Source organism: Ceratotherium simum, chromosome 27, assembly GCF_057802395.1.
Source record: "Ceratotherium simum simum isolate JZ-2026a chromosome 27, ASM5780239v1, whole genome shotgun sequence".
NCBI lineage: Eukaryota > Metazoa > Chordata > Mammalia > Perissodactyla > Rhinocerotidae > Ceratotherium > Ceratotherium simum.
This window is the reverse complement of record NC_141926.1, coordinates 7952349-7970831: the sequence shown is the minus strand read 5'-3', so window position 1 is coordinate 7970831 and position 18483 is coordinate 7952349. Positions and strand designations below refer to the sequence as shown.

Genomic DNA, 18483 nt, shown 5'->3' with positions numbered 1-18483 from the left:
AAAGGTTTTTTACTATTAATTCAATTTCTTTAATGGCTATAAGACTATTCAGGCTTTCTATTTATTCTTGAGTCATATGTGGTCTGTTTTATTTTTTACAAGAATTTGTCAACTTAGTCTAATTTTAAATGAATAGGCATAAATTGGTTAACAATACCCTCTTAATTTTTTAAAAATCTCTAGCAATTGTAGTTTTATCCCCTTTTTCATTCTTAATATTATTTGTGTCTTCTCTCTTTTTTAAACAAATTTTAGCAGAGATTGGTCGATTTTATTAATCTTTTCAAAGAACCAACTTTTGTTGTTAATTCTGTATATTTTAAGCCCGTTTTTCAATCCATTAATTTCTGCCCTCATGTTTATAACATCCCACTTTCTCGTTTTTTGTTTTGTTTGTTTTCCTGTTTTTGTACTAACTTTTAAAAATGGATGTTTAATTTTCTAATTTTCATCCCTTATTCCCTTATTTTATCCCAATATAAACATTTATGACTATAAATTTCTGTGCACTGCTTTAGCTATAACCCACAAATTTTGACATGCATTTTCATTCAAGTCATAAATATTTTCTAGCTTCCATTATAATTTCTTCTTTGAAATGCTAGTATGTTTTTTGAGTATAATTTTTTTTACTTAACTTTTTTATTGACCTCTAGATTAATTGCTTTGGGCCAGAAAAGGTACCATATGATTTTAATCCTTTAAATGTGCTGAGATTTGCCTAGTAAACCTATATATGATGATTTTCATAATGACTCAAATGTGTTTGAAAAGAAGGTATATTCCTCAGTTGTTGGAGCAGTGCTCTAAGTCCATTAGGTAAAGTTTGTTAATCTTCTTACATCTCTTCCTGTTTTTCTCCACTTGTGTTATCAATAACTGAGATAAGTATATTAATCAACGGATATGAATCTAGTGCAAGAAAATTATTATTCTTGTTTTAAAATCAAAATGAAATTGGCTCCACCAAGAGCTGGTGAGAACTTTGAGTCTTTGAATTTCACCATCACAGTAGGTTCCTCTCCATCCTTAGATCCTAGAAGTGAGAGCCTTCTGGTCTTCCATGCACACTCATTGCCCCAAACCCTACAGATTCCTGCTTCAGTGTCAAGCAGAGTCCTTGATGAGGCTGGATGATGACGGCTCCCTAAGGGCATCAAGCAGCTACAACTCTGAATTCCTATCACTCCCCAGGGCCTACACATCTATGATGGTGTAGGTCCCTCCCCATTGCTTGTGAATCCCACAGACCTTAATCTTTTCGCATTCTTGGGGTAACGTCTCCCAACCCCCCTCCTATCTTGGCAGTCTTCTTATCACCTCCTTTTACACACTGTTCTCAATAATTTCTTCCTCAAGAACCTTTAGAAGCTCAATTCAAGTTATTCCATCCTGAACTTGGTGGTGGAAGACTGAGACGGTGAGATTTAAGATCAGGTAATAACACAAAACAATGGGCATGCCTCACTGCACACAGAGGTCAGCACCTGTGTAAATACATAAGCAGCTGCCTAGCCTCATGATGTTTCTGTATCGAGTCCCTGTAGTACCACCGAGGAGGCAGCATTGAGTGGTTGAAAGTGTACTTGGCTAGCGTCAAAATCCTGGGATAAAGTTCAGGCTCTGTTTCATACTTGCCACATGCTTTAAAAGGTGTATTACCCTCTTGGAGTCTCTGCTGTCATCTTCAAATGGAGACATGAATTCCACAAGACTCTGAGGTCCGCAAGCATCTGAGTCCACAGGCAGGGCCTGTGTTCCACTTATTGTTTTATCCCCTGGGCCAACTTCATATCTGCTATTATAGATCAGATCTTTGTTTTGAATGAATGAGTAAATTAATTTCTATCTCTAAGATCTGTTGCTCTGATTATCTGGGAAAGCACATGGGTAAGCTCTTTGTGAACTATCAAGCCCACCAAAAATGTGCATTGTTATTATCACTTTTCTATTATATCTCACAGCAATGGGAGATATCCTTAAATATCTTCTCACTTCCTCCACCCTCAAATCTTCAGATCAGCTCTCAATAGTTTGGTATGTTTCAGCAATTGTTTAATATAATCTCTGCCCAAGGAAGAGATAGGAGTCACTTGAAAAAAAGTCTTAGAAATATTTTCCAAAATGGCCTATCATTTGAATGGCTTGTATGTTAGAATGGGTACAGAGTTCATTTTTCACTCTCTAGTACCCTGAGCCTTCTTCATACCACAGACCATAGCAGGTCAGACCCACAAGTGCCATGTCTCTTCAGATGTGGTCCACACAGCTCCCACAACTCGGATGTGGTTCATTATGTATGAGAATGAACATCCTATTTGACCTTACATTACTTTGTAAATCACAAGCTGTTTGATTTATTTTGTTTTGTTTTCTCCATGACTGATATGTTTCTCTCCTGAAGATTGTCTTCTAATCCCATGCCTTTGCTCAAGAAAAGAAAATCTTCTTGCCTGTAACACAGTCTATCCATCAAAACCCTCCACCTCCTTCAAGAAGCCTTCCCTGATCCACCCACTTAGAGAGACCTGTCCTCTGAATACTCATGTGCAGATCACACACTGTCTAGTCTGTCACTAGAGGTTTTCATGCACATTTTTCCTTTTCCTCTAGATTATAATCTCTTCCAGAACTCTCTAACACCTTTCTGTCCTTCTCACAGTGCTATGACAGCAAAGGCACCAAATAAATGCTTGTTGAATAAATGAAAGTAGACATTCTTGCTCCTCATTGATTTATCTTGATTTCTAATAATTATGTTAACATTCTTTCCAAAAATCACTCCTATAGCATCTGTCCCACAATGGGAAGAAAAGTGGAAATCGGGCTGAAGCACTAGACAAAGAAGAGGGAAAATTCTGGTGGGTTCACAAGTTGTAAACAAAGAAGCAAAGCGCCCTGAGGGGTACTTCCCAACACAGTTATCAGATGATGTAGTTTCCAAGACATAGCATCCACTCAACTAAAGATGAATGTTCTGTAGCCTGGATTCATCTGGTTTGATTTTGCATAATTTATTTACTTTGTGTGTGACACTCTGTAAGAGAGACAGGGTCCTTCCCCATGTGTGGGTTTGTTATGAGGTCTCCAGTAGTCATCATAGTTCTGTCTCTTGCTGACCAGCTCCCCCCATCACCCACACACACAACTGGACACTACACACTAACTTACAGTTCAGCCTCCTACTGTCTTCCCCTCCTACTAGTTTCTTCCTGCTTACCAAGCTCCTCACCATCATATAGAAAGTCTTCTGTTTGCTCATCCTATGATGGTTACCCATCCCATGAGTCTCATTCTTAATTCAGCTTTCTCTGACAGGTGGAACAGCACAGTGGCTAGGCATAGAGGCTTTGGAGTCTGACAGACCCTGATTCAAGTCCTGTCCCTGCCACTGAACTTGAATAAAATAATCTTAGCAAGCGCTCATTGAGTGAATGATACAGCACCCTGTTAGTGAAACTATTCCAATTTTCTTCTTAATTGGAATAGGGCAGCTTAACTGTGAGCATGGACCAGTGTTGGTTTAAAACCCAGTGACCATTGCATAATCCTACAGTGAAATGCTCTGTGCTGCATAAACGTGAAAGGAGAGAGGCACAGCAGGCACAGAGTCTCAAATTAGAAAAGATGATGAGCGCATGAAATTCTTCTAAAGAGAACTGTCCAGTCGACCAATTCAAGACTAGTCTTATTGTTGGGCAGGAACGATTATTCCCTACCATGCCTGTTTCCGTGAGGAGGGCCTCCGCGCAGTTATGCTTGGTTTTCCCCACCCCTTCCGCTCTCTCACACAGGAAGAGGCGGGACCTACCGTGACTGACACTGGTTCTGGGGCTTGTCTCCCTGGGGCCGCCCTGTCGGAAGAAGGCTGTGCTTTCCTGCTTTGCTCCTTCCCTCCAACTTCTTGGAATATCGTGATCTTCCAATCCAGAGACTTTAACAAATGGGTTCATAACTTCCAACCCAAATTCCTTCTTACACAGTTATCCTCAGCCCACCCCTTGCTTAGCGTCTTAAGTGGAAAGCCAGCCCTGGCGCCCAGCCTCCCGGCCTGCTCGGAGGCGGAGATGGTGAGTCTGGAGCTGGGTTGAGGCTCCCTGACACTGGGGCAGCCTGACACTCTTTAGCCGAGCATGTCTAATGCGGAGCAGGCTGTGACCAACACCCCCCATGCTGTGTGCCTTTCTGGAAGAGTGCTGCGGGAGGGCGGTCTTCCTGCTAAGTGAGAAAACGTGGAGGGCAGTTCAGCGGCCCCACTAGCCGGATGCTTCCTGCCATTCACCGGGGCCCCGCGGTGCCCAACAGACGTGATGCGTTTTGACCTCCAAGCGGAGTGGGCTCAAGTCCATCTGGAGACACGGAGCCACATCACAAGCAAATCTGGGGAGATTCTAGTGCCTCTATAATGTCTAATCCCCAAATGTGCTCATGCTCTCAGTACTTAGTGCTACTGATGAAGAGAGGCTTCTAAGCCAGCATACATTCTCAGACCCTCTTCCCTGATCTTCTGTGTATGTGTGTATATGACACTTAATCATTTTGCAGAACTGAATTACATAGAACTGAAAAAGACCTCAACAGCCATTAGTCCACTGACCGAGTGCTGCTAAACATCTGGTGAATCATCACTCGGTCTATACCTGAGCACACCCACAACCAGGAACTCCTGGGCAAAGGTTGGCTATTCCATATCAAACTTCTCTGACTATTAAAAAGTTCTTCCTTGAGTTTGGCCAATGGGCTTCGCTGCCGAGTCCACCTTTGGTCCAGATGTTACCTTTCGGGATGTTCATTCATGCACACAGCTGAAGACATTTACTGACAGCTTAATATTGCTGTGAACCATGCTGGGTCCTGGATTGATCAAGTGTAATTATAATCTTGCTTCCAGTAGAGACACTGGACAGTACCTTCAGCTATTTTTCCATGGCGTAGTCTTGGGTTCCCACATTCCCCTCGTGTCTCTCTGCTGGGCTTGCTCTAGCTGGCCTATGTCCCTCTGCAAGTGTATGTCCATAATTGATGTTGGAATCAGTACAAAACAGAATAAATCATCTATTTTAGAAAATGGAACCCAAGTTTGGACAGTCATGTCAGCCTTGAATGTCCTGTCAATATGAGGCAAAATAGTCTAAGATTAGGAGTAGAGGTTTGGGAGTCAGAGAGTACTGGGACAAGCATTAGTTCACCCTCTTACCTTGGGTGTGCTAGGTAAATTGTTGATTCTGAGTGTCAGGATTTTTTTTTGATTAGTATCATGAGGGCAATTGGAAGGAGTAATGAGACAATGCACTTGAAGTGCTTAGCATGGTGTCTGCCTCTTAGCTTATTAAATGCTGGCTATTCTATATGTCACTGCTGTCATCTCCAAAACCCTGAAGTGCTTTCACATGTGACTCTGCTCAGTCCAACTCCCAGGTGTCTTTTGACATGGTGCAGGCCTTAACATCATTAAGTTACAGTAAGTTTGTTACACTCAGCCCATCCCTTCAGCCTGCTATTTGGGGTCCTGAGTTTGTCATGTAACCTACTGTCCTCTCAGCCCATAGCATCTGGAGTTGCCCTCTATGTCCTCATCCCAGTAAGCTATGAATAAGTAAGGTGAAGGGCAGAGGCCTGGGGTCTGTCCCTGGGGTCTCCCTCCCAGATAGGTGTTGATCTGTTAATTAGTACTCTTTAGCCATGCTCATTCAGCCAGTCATGACCTTGTAAAATCTCAAAACTGTTTTATGAAGTCCTCTCAGAATGAAATTCTGCCTACCATTTTTGTATTATTTTCTTTAGAGGACATGCTTTGTGTCTATGAAACATGAAAACTTCTATTTATTTTTTTCATAAAGTTCTTACATTTAACGTGCTTCCTGCATGAGTCTGTAATTCAACATGTTGTAGCATAAATCATAATTGAGTCATACTATGGCTTGCCTCAACAGAATAATATTTTGTAAAACAACTTTATGAGAAAATCAATGAAGCTATTTTGCTTTACAGAATTAGTTTAAGATAAAAATTGTAAGTTAGAAGAGTCTGCATAGGTTCTTTCTATGTAGAAATAACTGGCTGCTTTTTAAATAAAATCAAAAGAATATGTAAATACTATTGAAAAATTAGCATTAGCCCTTACATTTGCAACATAAAGCTCTTTAGATTGGTCAGATTAAGACCATTGGACTTGCTTAAAGAGGTCCACATTGCTGGTGGGAGAGGGAGCCATGGAGAACAGGGCTTTAGGTATATAGGGCTTCTGGGTCATGGCTGGCCTTTTGGGCAATGTGAGTTTTAAGGAGGTTTGCTTCACCAGAGGATCTTGGAAAATGCTAGAGGGCAGGCAGTATATCCACGGTGAGTAGGCAGAAGTCTAATATGACCCCCAAGATTCCCATCCCCTGGTGTATGTGCTCTACATAATCCTCTCTACTGGAGTGTGAATGGGTCCTGTGACTATGAAGGGTTATCACTCCCATTATTAGGTTATATTCTATGGCAAAAGACATTTTTCAGATGTAAGTAAGATCCCTAATTAGTTGACTTTGGGTTAACAAAAAAACGGAGATTATCCTGGGTGGGCCTGACCTAATTAGGTGAGCCCTTAAAAGAAGTCAGAGAGATTTGGAGTGAGAGAGGTTCTCCTGCTGGCCTTGAAGGAGCAACTGCCTTGCTGTGTGGAGAGGGGCATGTGGCAAGGACCCTAAGTGGGCTCTAAGAGTGGAGAGTGGTCCCTGGCTGACAGCCAGTAAGGAAATGCAACCTCAGTCCTACAATCACAAGGAATTGAATTTTGCCAACAACCAGTGAGCTTGGAAAAAGACCCCAGTCTCAGATGAGATCACAGTTCTGGCTGCCTCCTTGATTTCAGCCTGGTGAGACTCTGAGCAGTGGACCCAGTTACATTGTGCCTGGACTCCTGACCCATGGAACTGTGAGATAAGTAGATGTGTGTTGTTTCAAGCTGAGTTTGTGGTCACTTGTTACTCAGCAGTAGATAACGAATACACACAGGGAGGAGTTAACAGTAGAGAGGAGAATTGCTCAGAGGAAGCATAACTCAGGATGACACTTCCAGAGTAAATTGGTCTCCCTAATGGTCAATTTGGCCACAGGAAAAACTTTATGAGATTGAAATTTCCCACTGAACATTCCACACATAGATTATCTTTTCTTCCATTGCACTAGTTCTCAAACTTCAGCATGCATCAGAATTGCCTGTAAACCTTCTTAGAACCAATGGCTGGGCCCCATCCTGAGTTCTGATTCAGGAGGTCTGGGCAGGGTCTGAGAATCGGCATGTCTAACAAGTTCCCAGGTGATGCTGATGCTGCTGGCTCCAGGACCTCACTTTGAGAAGCACTGCTCTTTGATAAACAAAGAGGTTCCAGTTATTTTTAATATTTGATTCCTATTTCCAATATTTTTCCCATTTGACATGAAAACATTTTAAACAAGATTTTTTAAACCAAGATTAAGATAAAGAGAAGGAACAGAACTTGATATACTTTGAGAAATCCAAAGTGTTTTTTATTCTCCGATTAGTCATCTCAGAACTTCTATTTGGGTGGAGTGACGAGAGACTAATTAAACCAGGTTTTTAAAAAATCATGTTGTTCTTTTGCTACAGGTTAAAGGGCAATTTGGGGAACCTGCAGGACTTCCATGTTTTTTCTGTCTGCCGTCACCTTCCCAGCTCCCGAGCGTTAGCCATCTATGCTGCACCTGCCATCCCAGGGAAGCCCCTCCGGGCCCTTGTTCCCAGGTGGCAGGTGCTGCAGCCACGCAGAGAGGTGCTTCAGAGGAGCAGAAAGTCCACTCAGTGCATCCATTGTGACAAATCACTCCATCATGAACCCCTCTGAGACATAGCAAGGGTGTCCGAGTGGGAGCAAAAATGAAGTCTTGACTGAGATTTGGGAATATGCAGGGATTCCATCAAGAACCAAGCTCAGAAGACCATTGAAGACGAGAAGAGAGAGCAAATCTCTTGCCATCAGAAGTGAGATTATGCAGGAATCATGAGTGTACATCGGAGCAAGCCAAGGGATGGGAGAAGCAGAGAGAGAAAAAGGTTCTTCGTGTAATTATGAATATGAACTTGGAGAGTGCTCTGGACTTAGATCATGACAGGAGCAGAGAGTTAACATTAGTTTAAGACATAATTTGAGAATTATTTATTTGGGAGAACTCAGCATCATCATTTTATCCAAAATTATCCCAGTTGCTCATGCCTGTCATAAAGTCTGCTAATAATCTGGATGGCGGGGAACTTAACTGAAAACATCTGTTAAAATTGAATATGATAATCACGTCCTGTTTTTACGATGTTGCTCATGATACAATCTTGAAAGAGTGGAATTGAGTGGTTATCCCAGTAAATTTGTATTTATATGCAGAATGTAGGTGTGCTTTGACTTTGCATTCCACAATAAAAATGACTGATCTGTTCCATTAGAGCAGTTTGGGTCACCCCAGCTGCCAGCTTTTTTGCTTTTATTTATGTATTTTTTCCCTAAGGAGATGCAGGCACTCTGTGGGCCTTTGCCACTGCTGCAAAATGATTGATGGTCAGACTTTGAATTCAAATAATGCAGAGTGTCTGAAGCTTTGGTAGTCAGATCCTACCGACTTTGAAGACCGCTGCCAAAATATCCATAGCACAGAGGTTTGGCAACTTCATTTAATCATAGCAAAAAGATTACAAAGTGCAAAACGAGCCCCCAAACAGCTATGAAATGGGCCAATTCAGAAACTGACTCAGGCTAAGAAGTTGCTCAGGCTTGCTCCCTCTTAACATTGCCTTGTGTTCCATCTCTGGAATTGCCTTCACCTTGGCCAAGGTTGGCACCATTTGTGACACACAGAAGGGACAGATGTCAAGGGGAATGGACTTTAAATCACAGAAACAAACAGTGTCTGGTAATATGTCAGGCTCAGGGCTGATGAGTCCCAAAGCATGGTACCCAGATTATCCTGGTGTGGGAAGGTTAAGGCAACAGTCTACCTGGTGAGATCCTCTGAAAGAGAAGCCAAGTGGCAAATTTAGAAGCTGTCCCTTGTCCCTTTAAAGTGAGAAATTGCAGCTATCCACGATGCCTTATTTACCAACAATAATACAGTTTGCACTGAGAGCAACAGCTTTTTCATCATTCGATAAAAGTTCTGTGATCATAGCAGGAATTAAGGCGAACTCGGTGCTGATCTGGAATTTCTCAATTAGAACCTCAGCTGTAGAGGCCTCTTTCCATTCTGGGCATAAATATGGAGGCTCCAATGTGAAACCTTTGGTCCTTCTGCTCCAGAAGGGGCTAGGAACAAGAGAGAGTGGGCAAGAAGGACTTGGAGAGGCTGACACTGTTTGGGTACGAAACGTCCTATTTGCTTGGCTCTCACTTGCACAAGTTCCTGGACAAAATAAAATTATAACACGAAACCCACAACATTCAGCACAAGATTCTATTAGGCAACTTTAAAAAGGTGCAAATGCAGACTCCTGTGTAAATCTGATTTGCCATGCTAGGCCAAGCTTATTTTATTACATACATTCTGCATTCTAAGAACTAATAACTTCATATTGTAAACATTAAGCATACAGAGTTAAAATTCAAGGCCACATTCTATCATTGATTGTCTCTTTTGTCGTGTATCTTTGGCTGGCCGAGATCAACTCGTAGTGTATAAATGCATAAGTTATATAATTATTATATAAAAAGGAAAAAAAAAAAAACATTGACTCGTATACTTCATTCTGACAAACGCACAGCGTTCGCGACTCGACAGGAAAACTGGAGCCCGCCTAACCCCAATGCCTAGGTGATTTTGGATTGTGGTGGCCGAGAAGGCCATCTCTTACCTGACCCCGTGGGGAACAGAGCCCCCACGTCATGATGAGGTCCTGAATGTTTCTTTTAAATATCAGACAATTCCAGTTAAAATTTTCTTTTGACAAACAAAAAAAAAAAAGAGATGCATATTTTTGTTTCTGAATTCCACTACTTCCCCTTCCTCCCTGACGCTGTGTCCTTCCTCCTAACACTGGGTTTGGTATAACGCTGACCTTCTGTAACCTCAAATCTCCATGACTCATCCTCCACAGTCCCAATACTGTCCTAAGTCCGCTCTTGGCTGCTTCAGAAAGCTTCTCTCCCAGTACTTGCTTCTCCTGCTCTGCTTCCTTCTCTTCTGCCTTCTCCAGCTCACTGTCCACAACCACATGCTCCCTCTGCACACGTTCTCAGTCCCCCCGTTTGGCTCACAGTTCCTGTAATACTATAAAGGAGTTGGAAACTTTGGGTTGTCTTCACAGTTTGAGAGAGCTGGTAGCTCTCCGTCAAATGGAATGAATCTGATTTCACCCAAAACAGCAAGTGCCAATGAGTTCCATATCAACGTCCATTGATGGGCCACAATCTCTCTCTTTTTTCTTTTCTTTTCTTGTTTTTGATATGTTTCTGTTTTAAATACAGGTAGTTTTCCTTAAAATGACATTATACATGGGACGTTAGGTCAAGACTGTGTTATCTCTGTGGGTTTAGTCTAATCCCAGTTTGCATTTGCAGGATCCCAAACTCTGCTCTAAAGTTTATACACTTCTTAAGAACACTTTCTTTGGCACTCTGTCCTCATGACGTCATGCTTCTACTTACAACGTCTTTTACAAGGTTGGTCCACAGATTACATGTCCGTATACATTACATCTTCAGCATCTTCTTTATTTCTGTGGTAATATTTTAGTAATTCCCTCCCACTAAGAGTTTTTGGGTCTCTTCCCTGGCTTCCTTCCCCAGCCCCAGTCAAGCGTTTCCATTCCTCTTGAGGCACTTTTGAGTCATGTTCTCCAGTAGAGTTTGTGGCAAGTTATCGGTGATCGTGTGCTGTTGGGAAAGACCTCCCTCAGGTCTTTAGTAGTAAGTGCCCAGGTGAGAAGGCATATGGCTGGCTGGAAGCCTAGTGTTAGGGTAGATCCCTCCAGTTGGCGAATTCCAGTATGGGTTCGGGGCAGCAAAAAAACTGGATGACGTCACAGGTAGGGCCGGAGGGTGGGGGGCCACAAAGTTCATCTTCTGGGGGTGGGCATGATAGGAGCCCATGTAAGGGAGGTCCGAGGGGTACTTGTAGAGAGATGATTCTGGAGGGTGGGGCTGGAGGGCCTGGGCGATTCCATGGAAGTCGAACTTGTAGGCGTAGCGCTTCCCGTGGACTTTGGTCATGATATTTTTGTCATAGTAGTAACGGAGGGCACGGCTGAGTTTATCGTAGTTCATATTGGGTTTGCTTTTCCGTTCTCCCCAACGCCGGGCGACCTCATCGGGATCCGTCATCTTGAATTCCCCATTGGTGCCTTCCCAGGTGATGCAGTTGGAGTTGGAGCTGTCTGACAGGAGCTCCAGGAGAAACTGCCAGAGCTGGATCTGTCCACTTCCTAATGAGGTGGGAAAAGGAAGTAAAAGACCAGTGAGCACGGGTTCTGAGGTAAAGGCATTGTTTCCTCAGTGATAAAAGTGGGTGCTATTGGTGTTCCTCCCACATCCCCCTTCCCATCCCTCAGCTGCCAGGGCTGTTGGTTTCTCTCATCCCACAGCCAACCTCTCTTCTCCAGAGAACTGCCCTTGGCTGAACAGGAGCTTCCTCACCCACCCACAGCCAGATGGACTGACACAGAGTACCAGGAGCCAGCCCCCTCACCTCAAGGAGGGACCAACTCTGTGATGCTGTTCCTGCTCTAGAGCTCCCCATGGGATCAGACTGAAGCGAAGTTCCAGCTGAGACCACAAGCTTCCTAAGCTTTTCCCCTGCCCTACCCAGCTTTGTCACACCCTCTCTCCCAAGAACAGATACTTAATTAATCACTTGCACAAGTATCCTTAGCCCAAGCTCTGTGTCTAGGGAATCTGACCTGAGATGATGATCCTTGGTGACTATCAGGCTGATCTACAAATCTGAGTCCTTTATGGAATGCAAAGAATTCCTACGGAGCAGAGTTCAGGTTGGTTCCATCCATTTCTGACTTCCTTAGAAGGACAACCTGATCAACTTTGTGTTTCGGGGGTGGAAGGGCTTATTTTTCCTATTTTTGTGAGGCAGAAAGTGCTGCCATGTTGATGGCAATAATGACCTAATACCATTTATATTGGCTAGGTCAAGCCAAATAATAAAAGTCAAATTTAGGAAATGAACTTCTAAAAGTTTATGGAAAAAAATAGAGAATGGAAGTAAACACTGTTATTTCTAACATAACATTTTGCTGGCACTCAGAAAGCAATTCTGTCAAAACTTTTCCTAGAACAGAATTAACCCACTCAAAATGAGGAAGTTGAGAAAAAAGTTGGCTCTTTTTCAAACCAGATCACCCATTTCCAGTATTTAGGCAAATGCATCGTAACGGAAATCCACGTGTTGCCCTGCATTGCAATGCCCATTGTGTTAAGAAGAGTTTCCAAAAGAAAAACTGTAACAATGAGCAATGGTATGCCCTCTTGGGGAGCTGCAATGAGACTCCAATTCAGTTAACCGGATGCACACAATCAGAATTTTCTTGATCTCATTGGAGGCATATAGACGTTGCTTTTATGTTTTATTAAATTTAGAGAAAAGTCCAGGCACATTCTACCCACTCTGTTACAATACTTTAAGATCATTTATGGCTCCCTAAAGGAGAGAAGTATGTAAATATTGATAGTAATATTGAGTACCAGGAGAAGCTAAAATGTGTTGAACAGATTTTCGAAGTTTTGAAAGTGGATGAGAGGCAGGTCTTTCCTCCCAAACTCCAGCTACAGCATGCCTTGGGCTTATTACCAAAAAGATTACCTTTTATTATACTATCAGTAAATATCAATAGATGTGGTAAAATGATTAAAGTACTTTGGCAACTATTCAGAGAATTGATGTAATGTAAAAATAAATTATAAATTTGTTTTTCTCTAAATACTTCCCACTAGCTCCCTGTATAAATTGTCCAACTCATAAATCCTTGTTTCCACGTTTGCTACATGGAAATGGATATGTTTTTGAATTCATCCATACGATAGCATCGTGAGAAAGGTCAGCCTTTTCTGAATGTGTTCTGGAAAATGATCCTTTTCAGTCTAGCAACACATTTGAAATGTATTAACAGCTTGTAGTTCATTGCAGTGGAAGGCTTTGCTTTTTCAGAACCACGTATTCAAACTGTTCTCAATCAAGTTTTGTTGCCCTCAACATTTCATTAATATGCATTTTAAAAAATATAAAGAATGGTATGAGAAAACCATATGGTTTTACTATATATATATTGTAACCGAAGGATTACTACTTGAAAAAAATTCCATATATGACCTGGGAATTTAAACATGGATTTTTGATTTAATGGTGTAACATATGCTTCAATATAAACATACAGGGTTGTTTGAAAATAAATATTCACTGTCAACCTCCTCCCATAGAGAGAGCAATGCCACAGATTTTCTGTAAATACATAGATATTCCTAAACAGCCAAAATAATATTCAGCGTCTATTCAAACCTTGGCATTGCCTCTTGGGAATTTGTCCCTCGCCTACTTCCTTTATAAACATGTACAGAAGAGAACCGGTGAACAAAAGTGGTTTTATATCTCTCCTACTTCTAAAGAACTAGAAAGTCAGGAACCTAAATTCATGGCTGGAAACTCAAAGCTTAAAGGACGGATGAGCAGTTTCTCACCAGACTATTTTACCCATTAGCCTTTAAGACTCAGAGCTCAAGCCTCTGAGCATTTCAAGGGTCTGTGGGAATAAGAGATCTGTAAACAAAATTCATCAGCTTCCAAATCTGAGAACAAAACTGTAAATGCAAAATCAATTAATAGTGAAGTAAATGTTATAAAATGTAGCATTACGTCAAGCTCTTTAATTGTTAAATTTCATATTCATAACAAAATCCATTGCATTTACAGTATAGAATAGATTTTTCTCACTGTGCAAGAATTCTCAAGGATGCACAATGGTTGCGGGAAATCACAGTCAATGATAAATTAAATGATGGTAAATTAAATGGTAAATTAAATTCGTGGCCACAGAATTTCAAAAGTAATTTATTAAATTCTTATTTCACTGTCAAAACAATAACATTTCCTATGCGATAAAGGTGGATTTTAGAATATAGAATAGGGCTTCCAAAACAAGAGTATTTAAGGTTTAGGAAGCCTAAGAGTGGCTTGGGTTGCTCATTAGCCAAACCAACAAGTAAAAAGGAAGAAGCTCTTACAGGACCAGATCTTCCATCTGGACAGCATTGCCACCTCCACCTTGTGAATCACCCTTCTTTGGTAAAACCCTTCACACCTATTTTCTCACTCAATCTTAATAACACCCTTGCACCATCAGGAGGGAGTAGCTACTTCTGTCCTAGTTTTGTCTAGGATAATGAACTACAATATCAGGACTGAGGGAAAAATCCCAAAGATGTAGGCTGTCCACCTGCAAGAGAGCCCAGTGGGATGAAGGGGAGAGGGGCAGGGCTTAGAAGGGGAAAGGCAATCCCTTAATTTTTAGGAGGAAAGTAGTCTCCTAATGCAATTAAAAGAAAAGAAGAGAAACACAGTAGCAAAGAGGTACAGACTGAGCAAAAAAGGGCAAAACATCTAAACGGTTTATAAACCACAGAGAAAAGCAGAGCTGGGAGTGACTCAGCAGCTGTGGGTCTAGTAGGAGGAGTGTCCCGGAGCAGGGCATTGCGGCTGCCAGGTGACAGAGGGACAGAGCAGTAAATAAAGCAGAGAGGGGCCCAGTAAGCACCACAGTGGCCATCGTTTGAGGCCACTTTCTACAGTAGTTGGGGTGCTGCAGAAAAACCCATGTGCGCAGCCTGGACCCTCCACCATGCTAAGATCAAGGCAGCAGGCACGTCCCAGGTGGAAAGCTTTGCCCTGGGCTCAGTGTGGCTCAGACAGGACTTGTTGGAAGGTCAGGGTAGGACGGTAGCTGGGAGAACCACCTTGGAGTTGGCACTGCCTCAGCTGAATCCTGGCTCTGCCACTTATGGGACATTGGGAAGCTCACCTAGCTCTCTGTGCCTAGAGCCAGAAGGAATACACCTAAACCCATGGAACCCCATGTTGGCCGTGCAGAAGCTGGGGATGGTGGGGTTCTCAGGGCTGGCTGAGATCCACTGAAAGCTTACTGTGTGGCAGGGACGGTCCTGAACATTTTACATGCGTTTATTTAATCCTCCCAAGAATCCTGTGATGGCCCATTATAGAGATGAGGAAATTAAAGCTCCAAGAGGTAGAATGACTTATCTCGGCCAAGGTCAGCAAGGGTGGACACCCAGACTCCAGGCTTTGACAATGAATCACTGCATAAACCATTGCTTTCAGGCCTGGTTTCTGCACACACCTCCACCGTCTCCTCGAGTCCTTTCCAGGCGGTCCCCTCCCTGGGCCTGGATCTTGGTGAGTCCCCAGTGGAAGACTGGACACTCCCACATCCTAACAAAGGGCAAAACATCCCTAAAACTGGTCTCTGGTTTTGCATGAGGCAGGATACCTTTTCATGCCCACCATTAAAGACTACCCAGTTAGCATCAGGGGAGCCACTGAACATAACCCAAGAAAGCTTTTTCATGGAAAGGCAACCTCGGTTCATTAGAGGAGCCCCATTAAATGCCCAGCCATTCTGATGAGACATAAAGAAGCTGTGTCGCTTATATCTGATCTATGACATGATAACGCAGGGACGTACTTTTCTCAGCAGGAGAAATACGGTCCAAAGTGCACACCAAATGAATATTTGGGATGGAGATGTTGAGACGCTGTTATCATCTTGTGTATTCATACCGTATGATGTCATCTTCCCATTAAAAATGATTAAAAAGAGTTTGCATTGTATAAAGAGCAAAGGCAGCAATTTTAAGTGATGAAGGATTTATTTATCAGAGAATGGGAAAATGAAGTCAAACAGGAAGAAGCATTCTCATTAATAGAAAGATAAAAGACATTCTGATTTCAGGGGAAAAGGTCACACGAATACAACAGACACACGGCCTAAGGAGAGATGGAGAGAAGGCCTAATTCATTACAAACTAAGTAAAATAAATTTTTATCTTCCACTCAAGAGTTGGAGGTTGCTACTTTCCCCAGGCCCAGTGAGAATGGTCTTAGTGGTATAAAGCGGAGTCCTTTGCTCACGAAGCCAGTGCTGCTGACGTGTTATGTACCAAGACACTTTCCCAGGCTTGGGATGGGTTTGCAGTATCCTCCTTGCTCTGCCCCCGGGTCCCTCTACCTACAGTGGGCATCTGCAGGCTGCTGGGCACAGTGTGCCACTGTAAGAGTTGGTGCTCTGCTTAGGGGCCAGCAACTCTCTTTGGCCCCACTGTCCAACGAAGCCACATCTTTGAACTGTGACATCGTAGGCATAAACACAGATGTCATTTAGCCAATGTGTGTGAGTGAAAAGGCCAGTTTGGTCTTGTCTGGTGCAGCCTGACACGTTCCTCTTCTTCATCCCTGACCTCAGACCCATGCACCTAAACAATTGTTAATATAGAAATGGAAATCCTTCCTTTCTATTCTCTCAGTCCCCATTCTCCAAGACCTCCCTTGTCTCTCATGCTTACTCAGGGATATTGTAGGGCATGAAAATAAAAGCAGACTTTGGGGAGAGAGCACCAGGGTTCAAATCTGGCCTCCTTTCTTATTGGCTGTGTGACCCAGGAAAAGTTATCTAATTTCTCTGGACCTCTGATTCCTCTTCTGTAGGATGAAGATAATGAGATCCCGGGGCTGTTATGAGATGGACCACAGACATAAGCCCTTGCCCAGGCATTATAGAGGGTGGAAGCTATTTGATTGTTCTTTCACATTATTGTGTTAACATTCCCAGAGGGTTTCAGCTTCCATCCTTTTCCTCTTTCTAGTCTATTCTGAATATTGCTGCCAGATCAGTCTTCCTGAAGCATGACTGATAATAATCATCTCAAAACATAGTAATCATTTTTATTTGAACGGTTATGGAAGCAGTTGCAAATGGAAAGCTGAGCACAGGTGTGAGGAGGGACCAGAGACCCAGCAGACTTGGCCGCCAGGTGGATGCCCACATACGAGAAAAGAGCCTGTGGCTCCATGGTTCAGACAGTGTTGTCATTACCTGTGTCCATTTCTCCACCACCATGTAAGCCCCCGAGGGTCAAGGGTGGTATCTCGTTATTCCTTGCATTCATTTATTCAACAAATAACTATTGAGCACCTGGTCTAGGCCCTGGGGAAGAGTAGTAAACAAAACAGTCCCTTCTAACTGCTCAGATGCTTAAAAAATATTTGCTGAATTGGTTAACATTAACTAAAATTTAATGTCAAAGATGCGGATGCTCAATAATGATGATACTTCACATTCTCAAAATATAGATTCCCTTGTGGGGATGTGTGCTGATTGAATCTGAATTTTTCCATTTCCAACCCTATTTTGGCCTCAATGTTTAGGAAATATACATTCCAGCCTATACTTGCAATATGCCTGTGACATCTTGGCATTTAAATTTGCTGTTGAGAATATGCAGCATATGCTGTGAATTTCTGAAGTTGATGCCAGCACAGCTGGTTCTGATCTGGACACAAACAAATAAAACAATTTGGTTGGCACTGAACTATGAAGACAGGTGACGTTCCTTGGCAAGACACAGGTTACAAATGAGCCAATTAAGAACCTGCACTTTCTTCTAGCATCTAAGTTCAGACACAGACCCTTCATTGAAGATGATCCTAAATTTATAGTCTTATGATTGTAATTAAGGTTCTCCTTTTAAAAATATTATTTGATCTGCTTAGGTGATGAGTTTAATTGTGTCCCCCCAAAATTCATATGTTAAAGTCCTAACCCTCAGTATCTCAGAATGTGACCTTATTTGAAAATAGGGTCCTTACAGAGGAGTCAAGTTAAAGTTGAGGTTATGAGAATGGGCTCTAGTCCAATATGATTGGTGCCCTTATAAAAAGGGAAATTCGGACACAGGGACACATAGAAGGAAGACACACAGGCAGAAGATGGCCATCTACAAGTCAAGGAGAGAGGGCTAGAACAGATCCTTCCTTCACAGCCCTCAGAAAGAACTAACTCTGCCAACACTTGACACCTTGATTTTGGACTTGCATCCTCCAGAACTGTGAGACAATAAATGTCTGTTGTCTAAGCCCCCAGTCTGTGGTACTTTGTTATGGCAGCCCTAGCTAACTGATACAGCTTGGATTAAGTAATAATGCTCTTTGCTGAAACTACAATCTTAATTTACAACCTGATCCATTTTTTTCCACATAGGCAAATAATCCATTGAGATCTAAAACTAAAATTTGTTCAGTTTAAGGGATCTCTCATCAATATTAGTTTATTTTTCCAAATAGCCACTGCCAAAAAGATAACTTTGTGAGAGCAAAATCATCAGCAGTATCTCACCTGGATTTGCGAGGCGGCTACTTGTTGGTCCAAGAATCTGGTAAGGATCTACAGTGGAAAGAGAAGAAGTCAAATCCCAGTGACGTAGT

General features: G+C 42.4%; 1 protein-coding gene across 1 annotated transcript in view; it reads right to left on the bottom strand.

Moving 5' to 3' along the window:
• Window positions 1–9509: 9509 nt before the first annotated feature.
• The window catches only part of ERG (ETS transcription factor ERG), a 40666-nt gene continuing 31692 nt past the window's right edge, over window positions 9510–18483 (bottom strand). Inside the window, exons 7-8 of the mRNA XM_014786856.2 lie at window positions 18395–18442; window positions 9510–11410 (exon numbers count right to left, since the gene is read on the bottom strand). Coding sequence (XP_014642342.2) covers window positions 10890–11410; window positions 18395–18442 — 569 coding nt within the window. The 3' untranslated portion in view covers window positions 9510–10889. The remainder of the gene's footprint in view (window positions 11411–18394; window positions 18443–18483) is intronic.